This window comes from Chiloscyllium plagiosum, chromosome 3 (assembly GCF_004010195.1).
Source record: "Chiloscyllium plagiosum isolate BGI_BamShark_2017 chromosome 3, ASM401019v2, whole genome shotgun sequence".
NCBI lineage: Eukaryota > Metazoa > Chordata > Chondrichthyes > Orectolobiformes > Hemiscylliidae > Chiloscyllium > Chiloscyllium plagiosum.
This window is the reverse complement of record NC_057712.1, coordinates 137589509-137611982: the sequence shown is the minus strand read 5'-3', so window position 1 is coordinate 137611982 and position 22474 is coordinate 137589509. Positions and strand designations below refer to the sequence as shown.

At 44.9% G+C, this 22474-nt stretch overlaps 1 protein-coding gene across 1 annotated transcript in view; it reads right to left on the bottom strand.

Moving 5' to 3' along the window:
- The window catches only part of LOC122540250 (BTB/POZ domain-containing protein 9-like), a 151541-nt gene that overhangs the window by 59474 nt on the left and 69593 nt on the right, over window positions 1-22474 (bottom strand). The window contains exon 4 of the mRNA XM_043675684.1: window positions 5581-5690. Within this exon, the coding sequence (XP_043531619.1) occupies window positions 5581-5690 (110 nt within the window). The remainder of the gene's footprint in view (window positions 1-5580; window positions 5691-22474) is intronic.

The window sequence follows — 22474 nt, the reverse complement described above, 5'->3', positions numbered from 1 at the left end:
GGAAATGAGGAGACATTTCTTAAGCCAGAGAGTGGCGGGCCTGTGGAATTCATTGCCACGAAGCGCAGTGGATGCTGGGAAGTTAAATGTCTTCAAAGCAGAGACTGATAAATTTTTGATCTCACAAGGAATTAAGGGATACGGGGAGTGTGTAGTAAGTGGCGTTGAAACACCCATCAGCCATGATTGAATGGCAGAGCGGACTCGATGGGCTGAATGGCCTTACTTACACTCCTATGTCTTACTCTCTTACAGATAACTGAGGATCTCCTTACAAGTTTCTCAATTTCCCTCTGACTATTAGGGGGTCTATAATACAATCCCAATGAGGTGATCATCCCTTTCTTATTTCTCAGTTCCACACAAATAACTTCCCTGGATGTAGTTCTGGGAATATCCTCCCTCAGCCCAGCTGTAATGCTATCCCTTATCAAAAATGCCACTCCCCCTCCTCTCTTGCCTCCCTTTCTATCCTTCCTGTAGCATTTGTATCCTAGAACATTAAGCTGCAAGTCCTGCCCATCCTTGAGCCATGTTTCCGTAATTGCTATGATATCCCAGTCCCATGTTCCTAACCATGCCCTTTGGCTTTGATCTTTATGTCCTCGTTGTCTACAGGAATAGTGCCAGAAGACTGGAGGATAGCCAAGAAGGGGAGGAGAGACCACCCTGGTAAGTGAGCAATACTTCAGTTGTGGGTAAAGAGTTGGAAAGGATTATAAGAAATAGGATTTATAATCATCTAGAGGGGAATAATTTGATTAGGGATAGTCAATAAGATTTTGTGAAGGGTAGGTCATGCCTCACAAACCTTATTGAGTTATTTGAGAAGGTGACCAACCGGTGGATGAGGGTAAAGCAGTTGATGTTGTGTATATGGATTTCAGTAAGGCATTTGATAAGGTTCCCCACGGTAGGTTATTACAGAAAATACAGAGGCATGGGATCGAGGGTGATTAGCAGTTTGGATCAGAAATTGGCTAGCTGAAAGAAGACAGAGGGTGGTAGTTGATGGGAAATGTTCATCCTGGAGTTCAGTTACTAGTGGTGTACCACAAGGATCTGTTTTGGGTCCACTGCTGTTTGTCAGTTTTATAAATGACCTAGATGAGGGCAGAGAAGGTTGGGATAGTAAATTTGCGAATAGCACCAAGGTTGGTGCAGTTCTAGAGCGCGCAAGGATGTTGTAGGTTACAGAGGGACATAGATAAGCTGCAGAGCTGGGCTGAGAGGTGGCAAATGGTGTTCAATGTGGAAAAGTGTGAGGTCATTCACTTTGGAAGGAGTAACATGAATAAAGGGTACTGGGCTAATGGTAGTGTAGATGAGCAGAGAGATCTCAGTGTCTATGTGCACAGATCCCTGAAAGTTGCCACCCAGGTTGATAGCGTTGTTAAGAAGGCATATGGTGTGTTGGCGTTTATTGGTAGGGGATTGAGTTTCGGAGCCATGGGGTCCTGTTGCAGCTGTACAAAACTCTAGTGTAGCTGCATTTGGAGTATAGCGTACAGTTCTGGTCACCGCGTGACAGGAAGGATATGGAAGCTTTGGAAAGGGTTCAGAGGAGATTTACCAAAATGTTGCCTGGTACGGACGGAAGGTATTATGAGGAAAGGTATTATGAGTGATTTGAGGCTGTTTTCATTAGAGAGAAGGAGGTTAAGAGGTGACTTAATAGAGACATATAAGATGATCAGAAGGTTAAATAGGGTGGACAGTGAGAGCCTTTTTCCTCGGATGGTGATGGCTAGCACGAGGGGACATAGCTTTAAATGGAAGGGTGATAAATATTGGACAGAGGGCATGGAATGTCCTGCCTGCAACAGTAGTAGACTTGCCAACTTTAAGGGCATTTAAATGGTCATTGGATAGTCATATGGATGATAACTGAATTTAGGTTAGATGAGCTTCAGATTGGTTTCACAGGTCGGCGCAACATCGAGGGCCGAAGGGCCTGTACTGCGCTGTAGTGTTCCACATTGGAGCTATACAGAACTTTGGTTAGGCCACAGCTAAAGAAGTACATCCAGTTCTGGTCACAGCATCACGTGAAGAAGAGAGGTGGAAAGCACTGCCTAAGAAGGTAGTGTTTGGGGGAATGGAGGGGGGGGGTCTCACAACCTTTCAAAGGTACGTGGATGAGCACTTGAAATGTCACAACATCCAAAACCGAAGGCCATGGGATGTGTAGATAGGGTGGTGCAGACTTGATGGGTCAAAGGTCCTCTTCTGCACGGTATGACTCTATAATTCAATGACAACGGCAAGGAGGTTCTAATCGAACTGTGAATAATGTGGTCAAGCTAGAGTATTATTGGCAGGTCTGGAAGCAACATTATAGAGGAATATGACTACACTGGAAAGAGTCAGAGGAGATTCACCAGGGTTTTGCCTGAGCTGGAGTGATTCAGCTACAAAGAGCTTTGGTGAGACCACACCTGGAATACTGTGTGTAGTTTTCATCTCCTTATCTGAGGAACAAAGGTCTGTATACAGAGGGATTCTGCAGTGAAGGTTTAGCCGACTGATTCCTGGGATGGAACGCCTGATATATAAGGAGAGGTTGATTCAGTTAGGATTGTAGTCAGTGGAATTCATAGGTATGAGGGAAATCTAACAGAGATCTGTAAAATTCTAACAGTATTAGAAAGAGCAAAGGCAAGAAGGACGTTTCTAATGGGGTCACAATCTACAAGTAAATGAGATGAAAAGACATTTTTTCACCCAGAGAGTGGTGAGCTTGTGGAATTTGCTACCACCGGAAGCACTCAAGGTCACAAAATTGTATAGTTTCAAGAATGAGTTGGATTTAGTACTTGAACTAAAGTGATGAAAGGGTATGGGGGAAAAGGAGGAAGCAGCTTTTCTTTATTCATTCATGGGATGTGGGCATCGCTGGCTGAGTCAGCATTTATTACCCATCCCTAGGTGCCCTTGAGAAGGTGGTGATTAGCTGACTTCTTAAATCCCTGAAGTCCTTGTGCAGCAGGTTGAATGACAATGTCTTTAGGGAGGGAATTCCACAATTTTGACCCAGCAACAGTAAAGGAATGGCGATACATTTCCAAGCAAGTGGCTTGGAGGGGAATGTTCAGGTGGTGGTGTTCCTGTATATCTTCTGCTCGTTTCCTTCTGGATGGAAAGGTCATGAACGGTGTTATCTGAGGATCTTTGGTAAATTTCTGCAGTGCATCTTGTTGATAGTGTACACACTGCTGCTACTGAGTGTCAGTGATGTAAATGTTTGTGGTTGTAGTGCCAATCAAACACGGGCTGCTATGTCCAGGATGGAAGGTAAAAACAATGACTGCAGATGCTGGAAACCAGATTCTGGATCAGTGGTGCTGGAAGAGCACAGCAGTTCTCCCCACCTCCACCCTCCTCTCACTTATCTATCCACTCTTCAGGCTCTCTGCCTGTATTCCTGATGAAGGGCTTTTGCCTGAAACGTTGATTTTACTGCTCCTCGGATGCTGCCTGACCTGCTGTGCTCTTCCAGCACCAATAATCCACATGTCCAGGATGGTGTCAAACTTCTAAAGTATTGTTGGAGCTGCGCCTATCCAGGCAAGTGGGGAGTATTCCATCCCACTCCTGACTTGAGCCTTGTAGATGGTGGGACAGGCTCTGGGGAGTCAGGAGGGGAGTTACTCACTGCAGGGTTCCCAGCCTCTGACCCCAATGGTGGGACAGGCTTTGGGGAGTCAGGAGGGGAGTTACTCACTGCAGGGTTCCCAGCTCTGACCCCAATGGTGGGACAGGCTCTGGGGAGTCAGGAGGGGAGTTACTCACTGCAGGGTTCCCAGCCTCTGACCCCAATGGTGGGACAGGCTCTGGGGAGTCAGGAGGGGAGTTACTCACTGCAGGGTTCCTCTGGGGAGTCAGGAGGGGAGTTACTCACTGCAGGGTTCCCAGCCTCTGACTAGGAACAGTCTACGAAGGTTTGCTATTACATTGGACGATCAGCCATGATCATTGTGAACGGTGGAACAGGCTTGAAAGGCCAAATGCCCTACTGCTGGTCCGAGTATCGATGCTTCCAGAAAGACTGTGATTGTTTTCCTCAGAACAGAGAAGGCTGAAGAGGGAATCTGACTGAAGTGGATGAGGTTCTGAGGGTCACAAAAGGGTAGATATGGAGAAACTCTTCCCATTATTGGAGGGGTCAATAACCAGGAGTCACAGCTTTAGGCAGAAACAGAAATTGTTGGGAAGACTGAGCAGGTCTGGCAGCATCTGTGGAAAGAAAGCAGGTAATGTCTCGGGTCCAGTGACCCTAACAGGGGGTATGGGGATGGGTGGGAGAGTGTGGTATGGGTGTCTGTTTGTGTCTGTGTGAGAAAAGTAAGCAGCGGAGATGGGGACTGGTGGAAGAGAAAGAACATCAGGCAGATGAAAAAAAACCGACAATGGTAAGTCAGGAATGAAGATGAGCTGCTAATGGGGACCATAAGCAGGTGAAAGTGGGTTGTCAGTGCTGAAAGCAGCCCACATGATGATAGGGCCCAGATGTAGGGGTGGGTAAAGGCCATGGAAGAAGGTGTTCAGACCCTAAAATTATTGAACTCAGCACTGAGCCCTGAAGGCTGCAGAGTCCCGAGGTGGAAAATGAGATGCTGCTCTTCCAGCTTGCACTGAGTTTTTCCAGCAAATTCTGTTTTTGTTTCAGACTTCCAGCATCCACAGTTATATGTTTTATTTTTATGGCCCAGTTTTAGTGCATGGAGCAGAAAGTTTAAAGAAGATTTGAGGAGAACGTATCTCACTGAGCAGGTCATGGAATTCCTGGCCTAAAAGGGTGGTAGAGGCAGGAACTTTGATGAAATCTAAGAAGTATTTAGATGAACACTTGAAACAACATAGCATACAAAGATACAGGCGAAGAACCAGAAAATGAAGTTAAACTAGATGGATGTTTAATCTCTGTGTGGACATGACGGGATCTCTCTATTCTGATTAAAACACAAGCCCTAGGCCTTCCGCCAATAAATTAAAGATTATTATTTATTCCTTATGTGAGATCCTGTTTGGACATCAGAAGAGAATACAGAGATAGGAAAAGGCAAGACCCTGAAGGGATCTGAACAAGGAGGTGAGAACTTTAACACAGGAACCAATTTTGTTCAGTGAGCCTCATGTGATGACTAAATGGGGCTTGGTGGGAGTTGCAATAGGAGCAGCAGAAGTTTGGATGAGTTAGATTTATGGAGAGTACAGGATATCCGGGGGAATACTGGAATACTCAAATCAATCTGACAGTGTTATGGGTGAGGGTTTCTATGGCTGAACTGAGGTACGGGTGCAATCCAGTGATAATATAGAGGTGGCAATAGAGCTCTTAAGGGGAGTGGAATCAAGGGTTATGGGGATAAGGCAGGAACAGGATACTGACTGAGGATGATCAGCCATGATCATAATGAATGGTGGTGCTGGTTCGAAGGGCAGAATGGCCTACTCCTGCACCTATTGTCTATTATCTAATTGGGTAGCTATGGTATGAAAAGTTTAATACCATGTTATCCAGATTGAAATGGACAATATTCATACTTGGCAGTAGATGGGAAAAAAATGCTGTCTTACCCAGTAACCCAGAATCCAATGAGAAGGGCTTATTGGTGAACATACATTCGAAAGAGACTAGGTGGAATACCTTGTTCACAGTGTTGTGTGTTCCAACGATGCGGATATATCTGCAAACAAAAAACAAAATCAGTATCAGGAAAATTACATCATTCTCTCACAGGTTGGCACATTTAGACCCACCAGTCGAGAGTATATATTTTGTTCCAGGATCTGAGAAAGATCATCTGAGCTATATAATAATTGAAGTGTCACTGGAGCCAGAAAACAGTTCATAGACACTGACTTGCAAATTAACTTTTCTTGTGTAGCCTTTCACAAGCTGTAGGTTATCTCAGAGTACAACGGGACCATGGTCAAATGGGCCAATGGACTGAGGAGTGGTAGATGGTGCATAATTTAGATAAATGTGAGGTATTGTATTTTGGTAAGGCAGGGCAGGATGGGATGGTGCATGGGGATCCACGGTGACTTGTGCACGTGGATTCAGAATTGGCTTGCCTAAAGAAGACAGAGGGAAGTGGTGGAAGGGTGTTTTCCAGACTGGGGTTTGTTGACTAGTAGTGTTCCGCAGAGATCCGTACTGGGACAAAATGACTTGCATAACAATGTAGATGGGTAGATTCGTAAGTTGGCAGATGACACTAAGATTGGTGGAGTTGCGGACAGTGTCAAAGGTTGTTCAAAGATACAGTGAGATATAGATCAGTTGCAGATATGGACGGAGAAATGGCAGATGGAGTTAGAACATAGAAAAGTACAGCACAGGACAGGCCCTTTGGCCCACGATGTTGTGCCGAAGGTTAATCCTAATGTAAAATATAGTAACTTAACCTACGCACCCCTCAACTCACTGCTATCCATGTGCATGTCCAGCAGTCGCTTAAATGTCCCCAATGACTCAGCTTCCACCACCACAGCTGGCACCACATTCCACGCATTCACAACTCTCTGTGTAAAGAACCTTCCTCTGACGTCTCCTTTATACCTTCCTCCTAATATCTTAAAACTATGACCCCCTCGTGCCAGTCAATCCTGCTCTGGGGAAAAGTCTCTGGCTATTGACTCTATCCATCCCTCTCATTACCTTGTACACCTCGATCAGGTCTCCTCTCTTCCTCCTTCTTTCCAGAGAGAAAAGTCTGAGCTTAGTCAACCTCTCTTCATAAGGCAAGCCCTCCAGTCCAGGCAGCATCCTGGTAAACCTTCTTTGCACCCTCTCCAAAGCCTCTGTATCTTTCCTATAGTAGAGCGACCAGAACTGGACACAATATTCCAAGTGTGGTCTCACCAGGGAGTTGTAGAGCTGTAGCAAAACCTCGCGGCTCTTAAACTCAATATCCCTGTTAATGAAAGCCAAAACACCATATGCTTTCTTAATAACCCTATCCACTTGTGGGGAAATGTGTTGCTGGAAAAGCGCAGCAGGTCAGGCAGCATCTAGGGAACAGGAGAATCGACGTTTCGGGCATTAGCCCTTCTTCAGGGCTAATGCCCGAAACGTCGATTCTCCTGTTCCCTAGATGCTGCCTGACCTGCTGCGCTTTTCCAGCAACACATTTCCATCTCTGATCTCCAGCATCTGCAGACCTCACTTTCTCCTCAAAGCTATCCACTTGTGTGGCAACTTTGAGGGAATTATGTACTTGAACACCCAGATCCCTCTGTTCCTCCACACTGCCAAGAATCCTGTCTTTAATCCTATTTTCAGCATTCGAGTTTGACCTTCCAAAATGCATCACTTCACATTTATCCAGGTTGAACTCCATCTGCCATTTCTCAGCCCAACTCTTCATCCTGTCTATGTCGCCAGGGAACTTGTGCAGGGGAGAAGGGTTCACATTTTTGGATCACTTTTTTGGTGGTGACCTGTATAAGAAGGAAGGATTGCACCTGAATTGGTAGGGGACTAATATACTAGCAGGAAGATTTGCTACAGCTGCTCAAGAGGATTTCAATTTGAAGGGAATTCGAGCTATTTGAAAGGAAGTGCACATTTGATATGTAGGAGGCTTTAAAACATTGGTTGAAGATGGTGCAGGATAGGCATGTCCCTTTGAAAACAATGGATAGGAAGGGCAAGATTTGTGAACCGTCGATGATAGAAATCGCGCGACTAGCCAAGAGGAAAAGGGAAGCGTACGTAAGGTCCAGGCAGCTAAGAACAGAACGGGCCCTGGAAGACTATCGGGAGAGTAGGACCAGTCTTAAACAAGGAACCAAGTGGGCTAAAAGGGGTCATCAAATAACTTTAGCAAGCATAATTAAGGAGAATCCCGAAGTTTTTTATTCTTATATCAGAAGCAATAGGGCAACTAGAGAAGGGATTGGTCCACTAAAGGATAAGAAAGGAAGGCTGTGTGCCAAACCTGAGAGAATGGTGAGATTCTGAATGTTTACTTTGCATCAGTGTACACTGAGGAGAGGAACATGATGAATGTTGAGATTAGAGATAGAAGTTTGTTTACTCTGGATGACGTTGACATAAGGAGGGAAGACGTGTTGGGTAGGCTAAAGGATATTAAAGTGGACAAATCCCCAGGACCGGATGGGATCTATCCCAGGTTGCTGAGGGAGGCGAGAGAGGAAATAGCTGGGGCCCTGACAGATATCTTTGTAGCATCCTTAAATACAGGTGAGGTGCCAGAGGACTGGAGGGTTGCTCATGTTGTCCCCCTGTACAAGAAGGGTAGTAGGGATATTCCGGGTAACTACAGACCAGTGAGCCTGATGTCGGTGGTGGGAAAGTTGCTGGAGAAGGTAGTGAGGGAAAAAGTCTATTTATATTTGGAAAAGAATGGGCTTATCAGTGATAGGCAACATGGTTTATGCGGGGGAGATCGTGCCTTACCAACTTAATAGAGTTCTTCGAGGAAGTGACCAAGTTGTTAGATGAAGGAAGGGCTGTAGATGTCATATACATGGACTTTAGTAAGGCATTTGATAAGGTTCCCCATTGGTAGATGATTGGAGAAAGTGAAGTCACATGGTGTGCAGGGGGTTCTAGCTCGGTGGATAAAGAACTGGTTGAGCAACAGGAGACAGAGAGTAGAAGTTGAAGGGAGTTTCTCGAAATGGAGAAAGGTGACCAGTGATGTTCCACAGGGGTCAGTGCTGGGGCCACTGTTGTTTGTAATATACATAAATGATCTGGAAAAGGGCACTGTTGGTATGATCAGCAAGTTTGCAGATGACATGAAGATTGGTGGAGTAGCAGAAAGCATAAGGGACCGTCAGAGAATACAGGAGGATACAGACAGACTGGAGAGTTGGGTGGAAAAGTGGCAGATGGAGTTCAATCCAGACAAATGTGAGGTGATGCATTTTGGGAAGTCTAATTCGAAACTGAACTATACTGTAAACGGAACAGCCTTGGGAAAAGTTGATGGGCAGAGAGATCTGGGAGTGCAGGTCCATTGTACCCTGAAGGTTGCTGCACAGGTGGAAAGAGTGGTCAAGAAGGCATACAATATGCTTGCCTTCATCGGACGGGGTATTGAGTATAAGAGCTGGTAGGTCATGTTAAAATTGTACAGGACATTGGTTCGGCCGCATTTAGAATACTGTGTACAGTTCTGGTCGCCACATTACCAATAGGATGTGGATGCTTTGGAGAGGGTGCAGAGAAGGTTTACGAAGATGTTGCCTGGTATGGAAGGTGCGAGCTATGAAGAGAGGTTGAGTAGGTTAGGTTTGGTTTTATTAGAATAAAGGAGATTGAGGGGGGACCTGATTGAGGTTTACAAAATCACGAAGGGTATAGACAGGGTGGATAGAGATAAGCTTTTTCCCATGGTGAGGGATTCAATAATCAGAGGTCACGCTTTCAAGGTGAGAGGTGGAAAGTTTAAGGGAGATACACGTGCCAAGTACTTCACACAGAGGGTGATGGGTGTTTGGAGCACGTTGCCAGCAGAGGTGGTAGAGGCAGGCATGGTAGATTCATTTAAGATGCGTCTGGACAGATGCATGAGTAGGTGGGGAGCAGAGGGATACAGGTACTTAGGAATTGGGCGACAGGTTTAGACAATACATTTGGATCAGCTCAGGCTTGGAGTGCCGAAGGGCCTGTTCCTGGGCTGTAAATATTTTTTGTTCAACTAGTGATGTTGGAGGCGGTGGCGGGGGACGCACAGTGATAGTGAGGAAAAAGATCAATCTGAGACTGGTACAGTTGGGAAAAGGAGTGAGTCAACCAGGCAGGGACAAAGCAGAGAACAAGGTAGGACTGATAAACTAAACTGCATTTATTTCAATGCAAGGGGCCTAACAGGGAAGGCAGATGAACTCAGGGCATGGTCAGGAGCATGGGACTGGGATATCATAGCAATTACGGAAACATGGCTCAGGGATGGGCAGGACTGGCAGCTTAATGTTCCAGGACACAAATGCTCCAGGAAGGATAGAAAGGGAGGCGAGAGGAGGGGGAAGTGGCATTTTTGATAAGGGATAGCATTACAGCTGTGCTGAGGGAGGATATTCCCGGAAATACATCCAGGGAAGTTATTTGGGTGGAACTGAGAAATAAGAAAGGGATGATCACCTTATTGGGATTGTATTATAGACCCCCTAATAGTCAGAGGGAGATTGCGAAACAAATTTGTAAGGAGATCCCAGCTATCTGTAAGAATAATAGGGTAGTTATGGTAGGGGATTTTAACTTTCCAAACATCGACTGGGACTGCCATAGTGTTAAAGGTTTAGATGGAGAGGAATTTCTTAAGTGCATGCAAGACAATTTTCTGATTCAGTATGTGCATGTACCTACGAGAGAAGGTGCAAAACTTGACCTACTCTTGGGAAATAAGGCAGGGCAGGTGACTGAGGTGTCAGTGGGGGGGCACTTTGGGGCCAGCGACCATAATTCTATTTGTTTTAAAATCGTGATGGAAAAGAATAGATCAGATCTAAAAGTTGAAGTTCTAAATTGGAGAAAGGCCAATTTTGATTGTATTGGGCAAGTACTTTCAGAAGTTGATTGGGGGCAGATGTTTGCAGGTAAAGGGACAGCTGGAAAATGGGAAGCCTTCAGAAATATGATAACGAGAGTCCAGAGACAGTATCTTTTTCCGTGTTGTACACCTTTATGTAGTGCACTTTGGGAGATCAAATGTTAAGGAAAAGTATCCAGTTAATGGCAGGACCCTGAACAACAGTGATGTACAGAGAGACCCTTAGGGTTCCAGTCCACAGCTCCCTGAAAGTGGCCACGCAAGTAGACAGGGTGGTAAAGAAGGTGTATGGTATACTTGCCTTTATTGGTCGGGGAATTGAGTACAAGACTCAGGATGTCATGTTGCAGCTTTATAACACATAAGTTATAAGTTAGTTTGGAGAGGGTGCAGGTTTACCAGGATGCTGTCTGGATTAGAGGGTATGGGCTATAAGGGGAGGCTGTTTTCTCTGGAGCAGCAGAGGCTGTTGGGAGACTTGACAGAAGTCTATAAAATTATGAGGTGCATGGATCAAGTTAAAGGTCAGAGTCTTTTTCCCAGAGTTGAAATGTCTAAACAAATGGGCATGCATTTAAGGTGAGAGGGGGAAAGTTCAAAGAAGATGTGAGGGACAAGTTTTTTACACAGAGAGTGGTAGGAGTGTGGAACGTGCTGCCAGGGGGTGGTGGTGGAGGCTGGTATGATAGGGGCGTTTAAGAGACTTTTAGTTAAGCATGTGCATATGTAAGGAATGGACCAAGGGCAGGCAGAAGGGATTAGTTTAATTTGGCGTTGTGTTTCACATAACATCATGGGCCGAAGGGCCTTTTCCTGTGTTGTTCTATGTTTTAATATTTTTTATATCATATTTTTTAGAATCATATCAGCCTATAGTGCAGAAAAAGGCCCTGCAGCCCATCGAGTCAGCGGGCTGTGACCTTTTGTGTACATGCTTGTGTCTGCATGTGAATGTGTCTGCATCTGTGTGTGAGACAGACTGTATGTCAGTATGCATGCGTGTATGCCTGTATTTGCATGTGGCCGGTTGTGCATGTGTCCTCTGTGCATTATTCTGTGCATGCTATTTGCGTGTCCATATGTGGTTGTCTGTGCGCATGTTGTTGTGTGCATATGTCCGTGTGCGCTTGTCTTGTGCATGTCTGCATAGTGGGGGGGTGTCTGTGTGTGTGTGTGTGTGTGTGTGTGTGTGTGTGTGTGTATGTCGTGCATTTGTCTGTCTGTGTACATTCGTGTGTGTGTGTGTACATGTGTGTCTGTGTGTGTCAGTAGTGCATGTGTCTGTGTACATTTGTGTGTGTGTGTGTACATGTGTCTGTGTGTGTCAGTAGTGCATGTGTCTGTGTGTGTGCGTCTGTGTGCGTGTCAGTAGTGTATGTGTCTGTCTGTGTGCATTTGTGTGTTCCCCACATATCTCCGATAAACTTTTCCCCCTCACCTTAAACCCACGTCCCCTTCATATCTGACATTTCCACCCTGGGAAAAAGACTCTGAATCTCCACCCTATCCAAGCCTCTCATAACCTTATATACTTCTATCAGGTCACTCCTCAGGCTCTGTTGCTCTGGCAAATACAATCCACATTTGTCCAACATCTCTTTATAGCCAATACACACCAATTCAGGCAATATCCTGGTAAATCTCTTTTGTACCCTCTCCACAGCCTCCACATCCTTCCTATCAGGCCCTCTGGCCCATGATGTTGTGTCGAACATGATGCCAAATGAAGTTAATCCCTTCAATCTGCCCTTGGTCATATCCCTCCATTGCTTGCATATTCATATGCCTATCTATCGTATCTGCCTCCACCACCATCCCCCAGCTGCATGTTCTAGACTCCTACCTCTCTCTGAGTAAAGGATTGCCCCTGTCATCTCCTTTGAACTTTCTCCTTAAAACAATGCCCCCCCCCCCCAAACCCGGGAAAAAGATTCTGACTATCAATCCTATCACTGCATCTCATAATTTTACAGACTTCCATCAAGTCTCCCATTATCCTTCGCTGCTCCAAAGACAACAACCCATGTTTTTCCAGCCTCTCCTTATAGCTCATACCCTCTAATCCAGGCAGCATCCTGGTAAACCTCTTCTGCACCCCCTTCCTTCCTGTAATTGGCAACTGGAATTGAATGCAATACTCTAAGTATGGCTTAACTAATGTCTTATAGAGCTGCAATATGACATCCTGACTCTTGTAGTCCATTCCCAGACCAATAAAGGCAAGCATGCCATAAGCCTTCTTTACCACTCTGTCTACTTGTGTGGCCACTTTCAGGGAACTATGGATTGGAACCCCAAAATCCCTCTGTATATCAATGCTGTTCAGGGTCCTGTCATTAACTGGATACTTTTCCTTAACATTTGATCTTCTAAAGTGCAAGACCTCACAACTACCTTGATTAAACTCAATCTGCCATTTCTCTGCCTATATCTGCAACTGATTGATATCGCGCTGTATCCTTTGACAACTATCGCAACACCACCAATGTTTGTGTCGTCTGCAAACTTACCAACCCACCCATCTACATTCCCATCCAGGTCATTTATTCATATCACAAACAGCAGAGGGCCCAGTACTGATCCCTGCCGAACCCCACCAGTCACCGACCCCCAGCCTGAAAAACCTTTCCCCCACTACCCTCTGCCTTCCCAGGGCAAGCCAATTCTGAATCCACACAGGCAAGGCCCCGTGGATCCTGTGAATCTTAATCTTCTGGATGAGCCGACCATGAGGGACCTTGTCGAAAGCCTTACTAAAATCCACGTGGGCAACATCCACTGCTCTATCCTCATCGATCACCTTCATCACCTCCTCGAAAGATTCAATCACGTTAGTAATCCATGACCTGCCCCACACAGAGCCATGCTGACTGGCCCTAACTCGGTCATGCTTGTCCAAATGTGTGTAACCTTAAAATTTTTCTCCAATACCTTCCCAACCACCAACACGAGTGTCACTGGTCTATAATTTACTGAGTTATTGCTATTTCCCTTCTTAAATAGAAGAACAAAGTTAGCTACTCACCAGTCCTCCAGTCCCTCTCCAGTGGCTGATGAGGCTACAAGATCTTGGCCAAAACCCCAGCAATCTCCTCTCTTAGCTCTCTCAGTAACCTGGGGTAGACACCATTGGGCCCTGGGGACTTATCCATCTTAACGCTCTTCAAAAGACCCAACACCACTTCTTTCTTAATCGCAAAATGCCCGAGCATATTAGCTTGCTCCACACAAATCTCACCACCGTCCATATCCTTTCCCTAGCTGAATACTGACACAAAGTACTCATTTAGGATCTCACCCATATCCTCTGCCTCCAAGCACTAGTATGCTCCTTTATCCTTGAGTGGGCCTGCCTTCTCCCTCATTATTCTCTTGTTTTTAATGTATCTATAGAATGACTTGGGAGAGTATTGAGTACAGGAGTTGGGAGGTCATGTTGCGGCTGTACAGGACATTGGTTAGGCCACTGTTAGAATATTGTGTGCAATTCTGGTCTCCTTCCTATCGGAAAGATGTTGTGAAACTTGAAATGGTTCAGAAAAGATTTACAAGGATGTTGTCAGGGTTGGAGGATATGAGCTACAGGGAGAGGCTGAACAGGCTGGGGCTGTTTTCCCTGGAGCGTCGGAGGCTGAGGGGTGACCTTATAGAGGTTTATAAAATTATGAGGTGCATGGATAGGTTAAATAGACAAAGTCTTTTCCCTGGGTCGGGGAGTCCAGAACTAGAGGGCATAGGTTTAGGGTGAGAGGGGAAAGATATAAAAGAGACCTAAGGGGCAACTTTTTCACGCAGAGGGTGCTACGTGTATGGAATGAGCTGCCTGAGGATGTGGTGGAGGCTGGTACAATTGCAACATTTTAAGAGGCATTTGGATGGGTATATGAATAAGAAGGGTTTGGAAGGATATGGGCCAGGTGCTGGCAGTTGGGACAAGATTGGGTCGGGATATCTTGTTGGCATGGACGGGTAGGACCGAAGGGTCTGTTTCCATGTTGTACATCTCTATGACTCTATGACTTACCAAGGTCATTTCAAGGCTCCTTGAGTACTTTACTGCTTTCTTTATATTCCCAATGAGCCCGGTCTGATTTTAACTTCCTAAATTTTACAGATGCTTCATTTTTCCTTTTGACTAAATTCACAAACTCCTCATAACCCAAAGGTCTCTCATCTTTCCATCCTTGCCTTTCCTCCTTACTGGAATGTGCTGATCCTGAACTTTGATCAGGTCTTTAAACAACTCCCACATGTCAAATGTGGAGTTGACAGCAAATGTGAGTTGCATGCAATACATCAAACGTGGCCTAATTAAAGTTTTATACAGCTGCAACCTGACTTGCCAACTTTTATACTCAATGCCCTACTGATGAAGGCAAATGGAGAATTAGTGGAATGTGTTGCTTCATGGTGCGTTAAGTGACTGGAGAGGGAGGGAGCTGAATGGAAGTGCTTGGGAATGGGAGAGTGTCTTTATTGGGGTCACGAAGGGTAGAATTGCAATGGGTGGTTTTGGAAATGTAGCGTGGGATGCAATGTTTCTGGGTTGCTCAGTTCTGTTTCTGGACATGTGTTTGGGAATTAGCAGCTACATTTTAATGGGATATTCCACTTTCTGCCCTGATTTTTTTTCTTAAGTTGGGATGCATCTCGTTTGGGAGTTCTGACGGTATACAGTGTACAATGAAAGCTTCAATTTTCTCCTGCACTCTGACATATATTTCCTGGTACGTACAAAGAGGTGAATAATACTGACACAAAGGAAGGGGTTCAGTTTCATTCGTTAATGAAACTGGCTGTCTCACATTTGGAAGTTGAGTGGCTTCACAATAAACTCATTGCTCACCTTTTATCAACATGTTTGTAATGCCAACATGAGACCAGTTCTAATTCCTACCAAGACTGAAGAAAGAGAATTTGTTCCACACACTTGGTTGCATTTGATTGCAGCAGCACAGGGTAGCTGTGTGATCTAATAGCTTCCCATCGATCGCCCCAAACCAATACATTCCTTCATTAAAGAGAAAACGAGGCAGGGAGCTATAGGCCACTCTATATCTCTCATAGATTGACATTCCCTCTTATTAACTCGTAATTGTCAGGCAGATTCACCTCCAGCATCAGCCATCCATCTCTTCTCACTCAGCTTATACCAGTACAAAAATACATACTCTGGGGATCAATAGGCCAACAATTACATGAATTAAATCACTCGCTCAGTCTGCAATGGGGATACACCGTCCAAAGTAAGTTACAAAGCATAACACAGAGACATAAGAGCTTTGAGAAAAGACTCGTCCAAATCCATCACAACACTAAATAAACAGGACGTTTTTTTGAGTGTGACAGGAGAATATCAACATTGTATTATATATTAAATCATGGATAGAATTCAACCAGGGAAAATCAGTCAGACCATAAGCTGTATGTAAGAAATGACAATTCAGGGCAAAATTAACAGATTTTTAAAGATTTTAGATTAATAAATTAATACATTTGCACAAATGTAGATTGACTAAAGAAAGCCAGAATATATACTTCACTAATTTGCTTGCGATTTTTTTTGTTGAAGCAACACGGGTTTAATGTGGGTAATTAAAAACCAAAAGTGCTGTAAAAACCCAGTCGGTCTGGCAAGATCTGTGGAAAGAGAAACAGAGTTAGTTTTTCTAATTTTTCAATTTCTGACTTGACTCTTCTTCAGAACTGTAGGATAATGCAGTTCACGCAGTGTACGTGAACTTTAAAAAGGCTCTTTAAAGAAATGCCGCATCACAAGCTTATGAGCCAAGTCAGAACCCAGGCTATAAAAGGGTCCATGGCCACTTGGACATGGAATTGAATGAGCAACAAGAAACAGAGAGTAATGGTGATTTTTTTTCCCTGTCAGACTGTTTGCAGTGGAGTTCCCCAAAGTGAGCTGAGGTATCAAGAGGGAATGGCAGATACACAACCCAGTTCAAACTTCAAGTTACTGAGATTGCAGAGTAGAGAAACAGTGATCCAGCAGCGAGAGAACTCAAGGTTTCAGGAAAGAACATTAGAGATTGAAGGAAGTTTAGGCAAATGCTTTGGACTAAAAGTGCAAACAGGGGAAAGCCCAGCATGTGGCCAGAACTTGCAAAATAAGTCTATGAAAATTGGCAGAGTGGACTCTCAATTTCTTAATGATTGATCAGAATCTTCACATTGAAAAAAGTCAAAAAGTTAAATCTCACAGATTCCAAAGCTTGCCCTGGATAGTGTGCCAGGTTTATGAAGACAAACTATTTTGTGCTGCAATAAAACACCAAGATTTCATAACTTTGCCGGGCAGGATTTTTATAACAGACCTTTCACTTTTTAGCAGTTTATAAATTGGCCTTTATTGGGAACATGGTAAGACTCCCACAGATTTGACGTGTCAACCAATCAAGCAGTGAGCAAAGTTGGAGAGAAAACAGTATTAGTGAAGACAGGTGGCCAAGCAAAGAGAAGTTGTGTTGTTTTGTGATGCCTTGTAAGGCTGATGGTACAAAGGTTATGCCAATGGAATTATTCCAGAGATGAATCCTCCCAAAACAGCAATTCTCAAAAGGAGCAGTCATCCAATTCACAGTAAAAGGAGATTGATAAGGTGAATTTAAAATATGACTGAGGAAAGGATTTTCCAACCAGGTTGGTTAGGTAAAGAAAAGCTTTTCCTGGAACAAGACAAGCTCAAACCTCATTTTTTTGCTGAAGTCGTTGAAATTAGATCAAAAAGCAGTGATGTAACCAGCAGTAACCAGCTATGTCCACCCATTTGCCGTATCTGTAAAGAAATCTTCAATGATTCTGGACACCATGAGGTCTCATAGCTGGTCAAAAATGGGCAAGGAAACCTTCTGCTGATTACCATGTACCATCCTAATGAATCACTCGCATCATGTTGAAAAACACTTGGTGGTGGTACTGAGGATGGCAAGGGTGCAGAATGTAATCTGGGTGGGGGACTTCAAATACCACCACCAAGGGTGACTCAGCAGCAGCATTACTGATCGAGCTGGTCAGATCCTAAAGGACATCGCTGCCAGACTGGGTCTGTGGCAGGTGGGGAGGGAACCAGCAAGACAAAAAAACCTACCTGACCTCATCCTTACCAATCTGCCGGCTGCGGATGCATTTGTCCATGACTGTAGTGGTAAGAGTTACCACCGCACAGTCCTTGTGGAGCCAAAGTCCTACCAATTGAGAATACCCTCTCTTGTGTTGTGCTGCACTATCCCGGTGCTAAATAGAACAGACTTCAAACAGGTCTAATAACTCAAGACTGGGCATCCATAAGATGCTATGGGCCACCAATAGCAAGAAAATAAACTTCTAATCTCATGACTCAGCATATCCTCGAGTCTAAATCAACCCTGGTTCAACAAAGGGTTCAGGAGAGCATTCTGGATTAGTGGTGCTGGAAGAGCACAGCAGTTCAGGCAGCATCCAAGGAGCAGCGAAGTCGATGTTTCGGGCAAAAGCCCTTCATCAGGAATAAAAAAAGGTTCAGGAGAGCATGCCAGGAGCAGCAGTGTCAACCTGGTGAACTGGATGATCCATCACAGGCTCTTCTCGAGGTCTCCAGCATCACAGATACCAGTCTTCAGCCAATTTGATTCACTCCATGTGACAGCAAGAAGCAGCTAGAAGCACTGGATACTGCAAAGGTAACGAGCACTGACAACATTCCGGCAATGTTACTCAAGAATTACGCTTTAGAACTTGCTGCACCCACACCCAAGCTGTTCCAGTGCAACTATAACACTGGCATCAACCCAACAAAGTAAGCCCTGTACAAAAAGTAGGACAAATCCAACCCGCCCCACACTGTCCCATCAGTCAACTCTTGGTCATCAGTAAAGTCATGGAAGGGGTCATCAACAGTGCTATCAAACAGCACCTGCTCAGTGGCACTGAGCTTGGGTTCCATCAAGGCCATTCAGCTCCTGACCTCAAAGAACAAAGAACATTACAGCAGGAACAGGCCCTTCGGCCCTCCAAGCCTGTGCCTATCCAGATTCTCTATCGAAACCTGTCGCCTATTTTCTAAGGATCTGCATCTGTCTAGATACATCTTAAATGATGCTATCATGCCTGCCTCTACCACCTCTGCTGGCAAGGGGTTCCAGGCACCCACCACCCTCCATGTAAAGAACTTTCCACGCATATCTCCCCTAAACTTTTCCCCTCTCACTTTGAACTCATGACCCTTAGTAATTGACTGCTCCACTATGGGGAAAAAGCTTCTTGCTACCCACCCTGTCTACACAGGAGCAGCAGCGTCAACCTGGTGAACTGGATGATCCATCACAGGCTCTTGTAAGATTTTGTAGGCCTCAATCAGATCCCCCCTCAATCTCCGTCTTTCCAATGAAAATAATCCTAATCTACTCAACCTCTTCTCATAGCTAGCACTCTCCATACCAGGCAACATCCTGGTGAACCTCCTCTGCACCCTCTCCAAAGCATCCACATCCTTTTGGTAATGTGGTGACCAGAACTGTACGCAGTATTCCAAATGTGGCCGAACCAAAGTCCTATGTAACTGTAAGATGACCTGCCAACTCTTGTACTCAATACCCCGTCCTATGAAGGAAAGCATGTCATATGCCTTCTTGACTATTCTATTGACCTGCGTTGCCACCTTCAGGGAACAATGGACCTGAACCCCAGCTCTCTCTGTACATCAATATTCCCCAGGACTTTTCCATTTACTGTATAGTTCGCTCTTGAAGTGGATCTTCCAAAATGCATCACTTCGCATTTGCCCCGATTGAACTCCATCAGCCATTTCTCCGCCCAACCCTCCAATCTATCTATATTTTGCTGCATTCTTTGACAGTCTCCTTCACTATCTGCAACTCTATCAATCTCAGTGTCATCTGCAAACTTGCTAATCAGACCACCTTTACCTTCCTCCAAATCACTTATACATATATCACAGACAGCAGCGGTCCCAGCACGGATCTCTGTGAAACACCACTGCTCCATTATCATAAACTCCCTTCCATTATTACAATGTCTCCTATTGCCCGACCAGTTCTCCATCCATCTCGCTAGTACATCCTGGACCCCATGCAACTTCACTTTCTCCATCAGCCTACCTTGGGGAACCTTATCAAAAGCCATACATAGATGTCCATGTATGTGACATCTACTGTCCTTCCCTCATCAACCAACTTTGTCACTTCCTCATTTGCTTCAGCCACCTCTTCTTACACACCGCCATAAATTCCTTCTTTAAAATTAATAAAACAGTCTTGGACTCATCCTCGCTCACTCAAACTGAATGTAAAATGTAATTACATTACGGTAACTATAAATTTAGGGGTGTTTTCACTATGACATCATTAATTAATCCAATTTCATTGCACAAGATTAGGTCTAACACAGACTGGTCTCTCATTGGATCCAGAATGTATTGCTCTAAGAAAACACCCTGAAAACAAAAATCCTTGACAGTCAACACCTTGACTCCCTTTGACAGTCACCACCTTGACTACCTTTGCCATGACATTCACCACCTTGACATTCACCACCTTTGCCATGACAGTCACCACCTTGACTCCCTTTGACAGTCACCACCTTGACTACCTTTGCCATGACATTCACCACCTTGACTACCTTTGCCATGACAGTCACCACCTTGACTACCTTTGACAGTCACCACCTTGACTACCTTTGCCATGACAGTCACCACCTTGACTACCTTTGCCATGGCAGTCACCACCTTGACTACCTTTGCCATGACAGTCACCACCTTGACAGTCACCACCTTGACTACCTTTGCCATGACAGTCACCACCTTGACTACCTTTGCCATGACATTCACCACCTTGACTACCTTTGACAGTCACCACCTTGACTACCTTTGCCCTGACATTCACCACCTTGACTACCTTTGACAGTCACCACCTTGACTACCTTTGCCATGACAGTCACCACCATGACTACCTTTGCCATGACAGTCACCACCTTGACTACCTTTGCCATGACAGTCACCACCATGACTACCTTTGCCTATGTGGTTTTCCTCATGGATCTGCAGATGAAAATCTCCTAGAATTACTGCTGTAACTTGTTTCCCATTTCTTTTCTTTATTTGTGGAACGTGCCAGCATTTCTTGCCCCGTCCCTAGTTGCCCCTTGAGAAGATGGGGGTGAGCACCTTCTTGAACCACTGCAGTCCATATGTTGTGGGTTGACCCAAAATGCTGTTAGGGAGGGAGTTACAGGATTTTGACCCAGCGACACTGAAAGAATAGTGATATATTTCCAAGTCAGAATGGTGAGTGGCTTAGAGGGGAACTTGCAGGGGATGGCATTCCCATATATCTGCAGAAGTTGTGGGTTTGGAAGATGCTGTCTGACGATCTTGGGTGAATTTCTGCAGTGCACCTTGTAGATAGTATACACTGCTGCTTCTGAGCATCATTGATGGTGGAGGGAGAGGATGTTTGTGGATGTTATGCCAACCAAGCATGCTGCTTCATCCTGGAGCTGCGCCTATCCAGGCAAGTAGGGAGTATTGCATCACACTCCTGACTTGTGCCTTGTAGATGATGGACAGGCTTTGGTGAGTTAGGTGAATTAGAACCTGCCTCTGACATCTGTCTTAAATCTCTCACCCCTCAATTTGTAGTTAGGCCCCCTCGTACAAGCTGACGTCATCATCGTAGGAAAAAGACTTTCACTGTCTACCCTATCTAATCCTCTTGTATGTCTCTATCAAATCCACCCCCCCCCCCCCACATCCACACTACCAAGAATCTTTCCATCGACCCAGTACTCTGCCTTCCTGTTATTCTTCCCAAATTACTCACTACAGTATCCCTAGCCGCTTGACTGCTCTTGCAACCACTGTTTATTTGGTGAGGCTAGCTGTGTTTCTGATCAACGGTAACCCTCTTGAGGTTGATAGTAGAAGATTTGGTGATGGTAACACCACTGAATGTCCAGGGGTGGTGGTTAGATTGTCTCTTGTTGGTGATGGTCTGGCATTTGTGTGGCACGAACGTTACTTCCTTTATGCTCCACTCTACCAACGTGGTTAATATTAGGGGCATGTACAACACTCCCACCAGTGACTTCTTTCCTTTAACACTTCTTACCTCTAACTCAGCTGTTTCCACATCCTGGTTCTCTAAACCTACGCCATCCTTCTCTGTTCTTCTAACATCATTAACCAACAGAACCACACCTCCACCTTTTGCTAGTTTCCTGTCATTTCTAAATGTCCTTCAAGATCAAGGTCCCATTCCATGCCTTCCTGTAGCCACGTCTCTGTAGTGGCTACCAGATTATACTTATTCATTACTATTTACAGTCTCATTTCATCTGTTTTGTTGTGAATTTTACATGTATTCTTTTACAGAGCCTTTAGTTTTATTCCCATGATAGATTTTGTAACTTCTCAAATTATCTGTTGGTTAGGTTCGAGAATTGTTGTCTGTGCAGCAAGGGTGTTATTCATATCCATTTGGATATTACCATTTAAATTGTTTCTTTTGATAATTTTTGATATCCTTCGTTGGTCAAGGATAGTATAACGGTGGCTGAAAGAACTTTTGATGAGGACTCGTCTACTGAGATGGTGTGGGCTGAGGTTAGAAACAGGAGAGAAGAGGTCACACTGCTGGGAGTATTTTTAAAGGTCTCTGCAGAGTTCCAGGGAGGTGGAGGAGAGGATTAGCAAAATTATTCTGGGTAGGAGTGAAAGGAACTGGGTGGTCATTAGGGGGACTTTAACTTCCCCAACATTGACTTGAAATGCTGTAACTCTAGTACGTCGGATGGATCAGTTTTTGTCCATACTGTTTCCTGACACAGTATGTTAAAGGGCCGACAAGAGGGGAGGCCACACTGGGTCTGGTGCTTGGTAATGAACCAGGCCAGGTGTTTGATTTAGTTGTAGGTGAGCACTTTGGAGACAG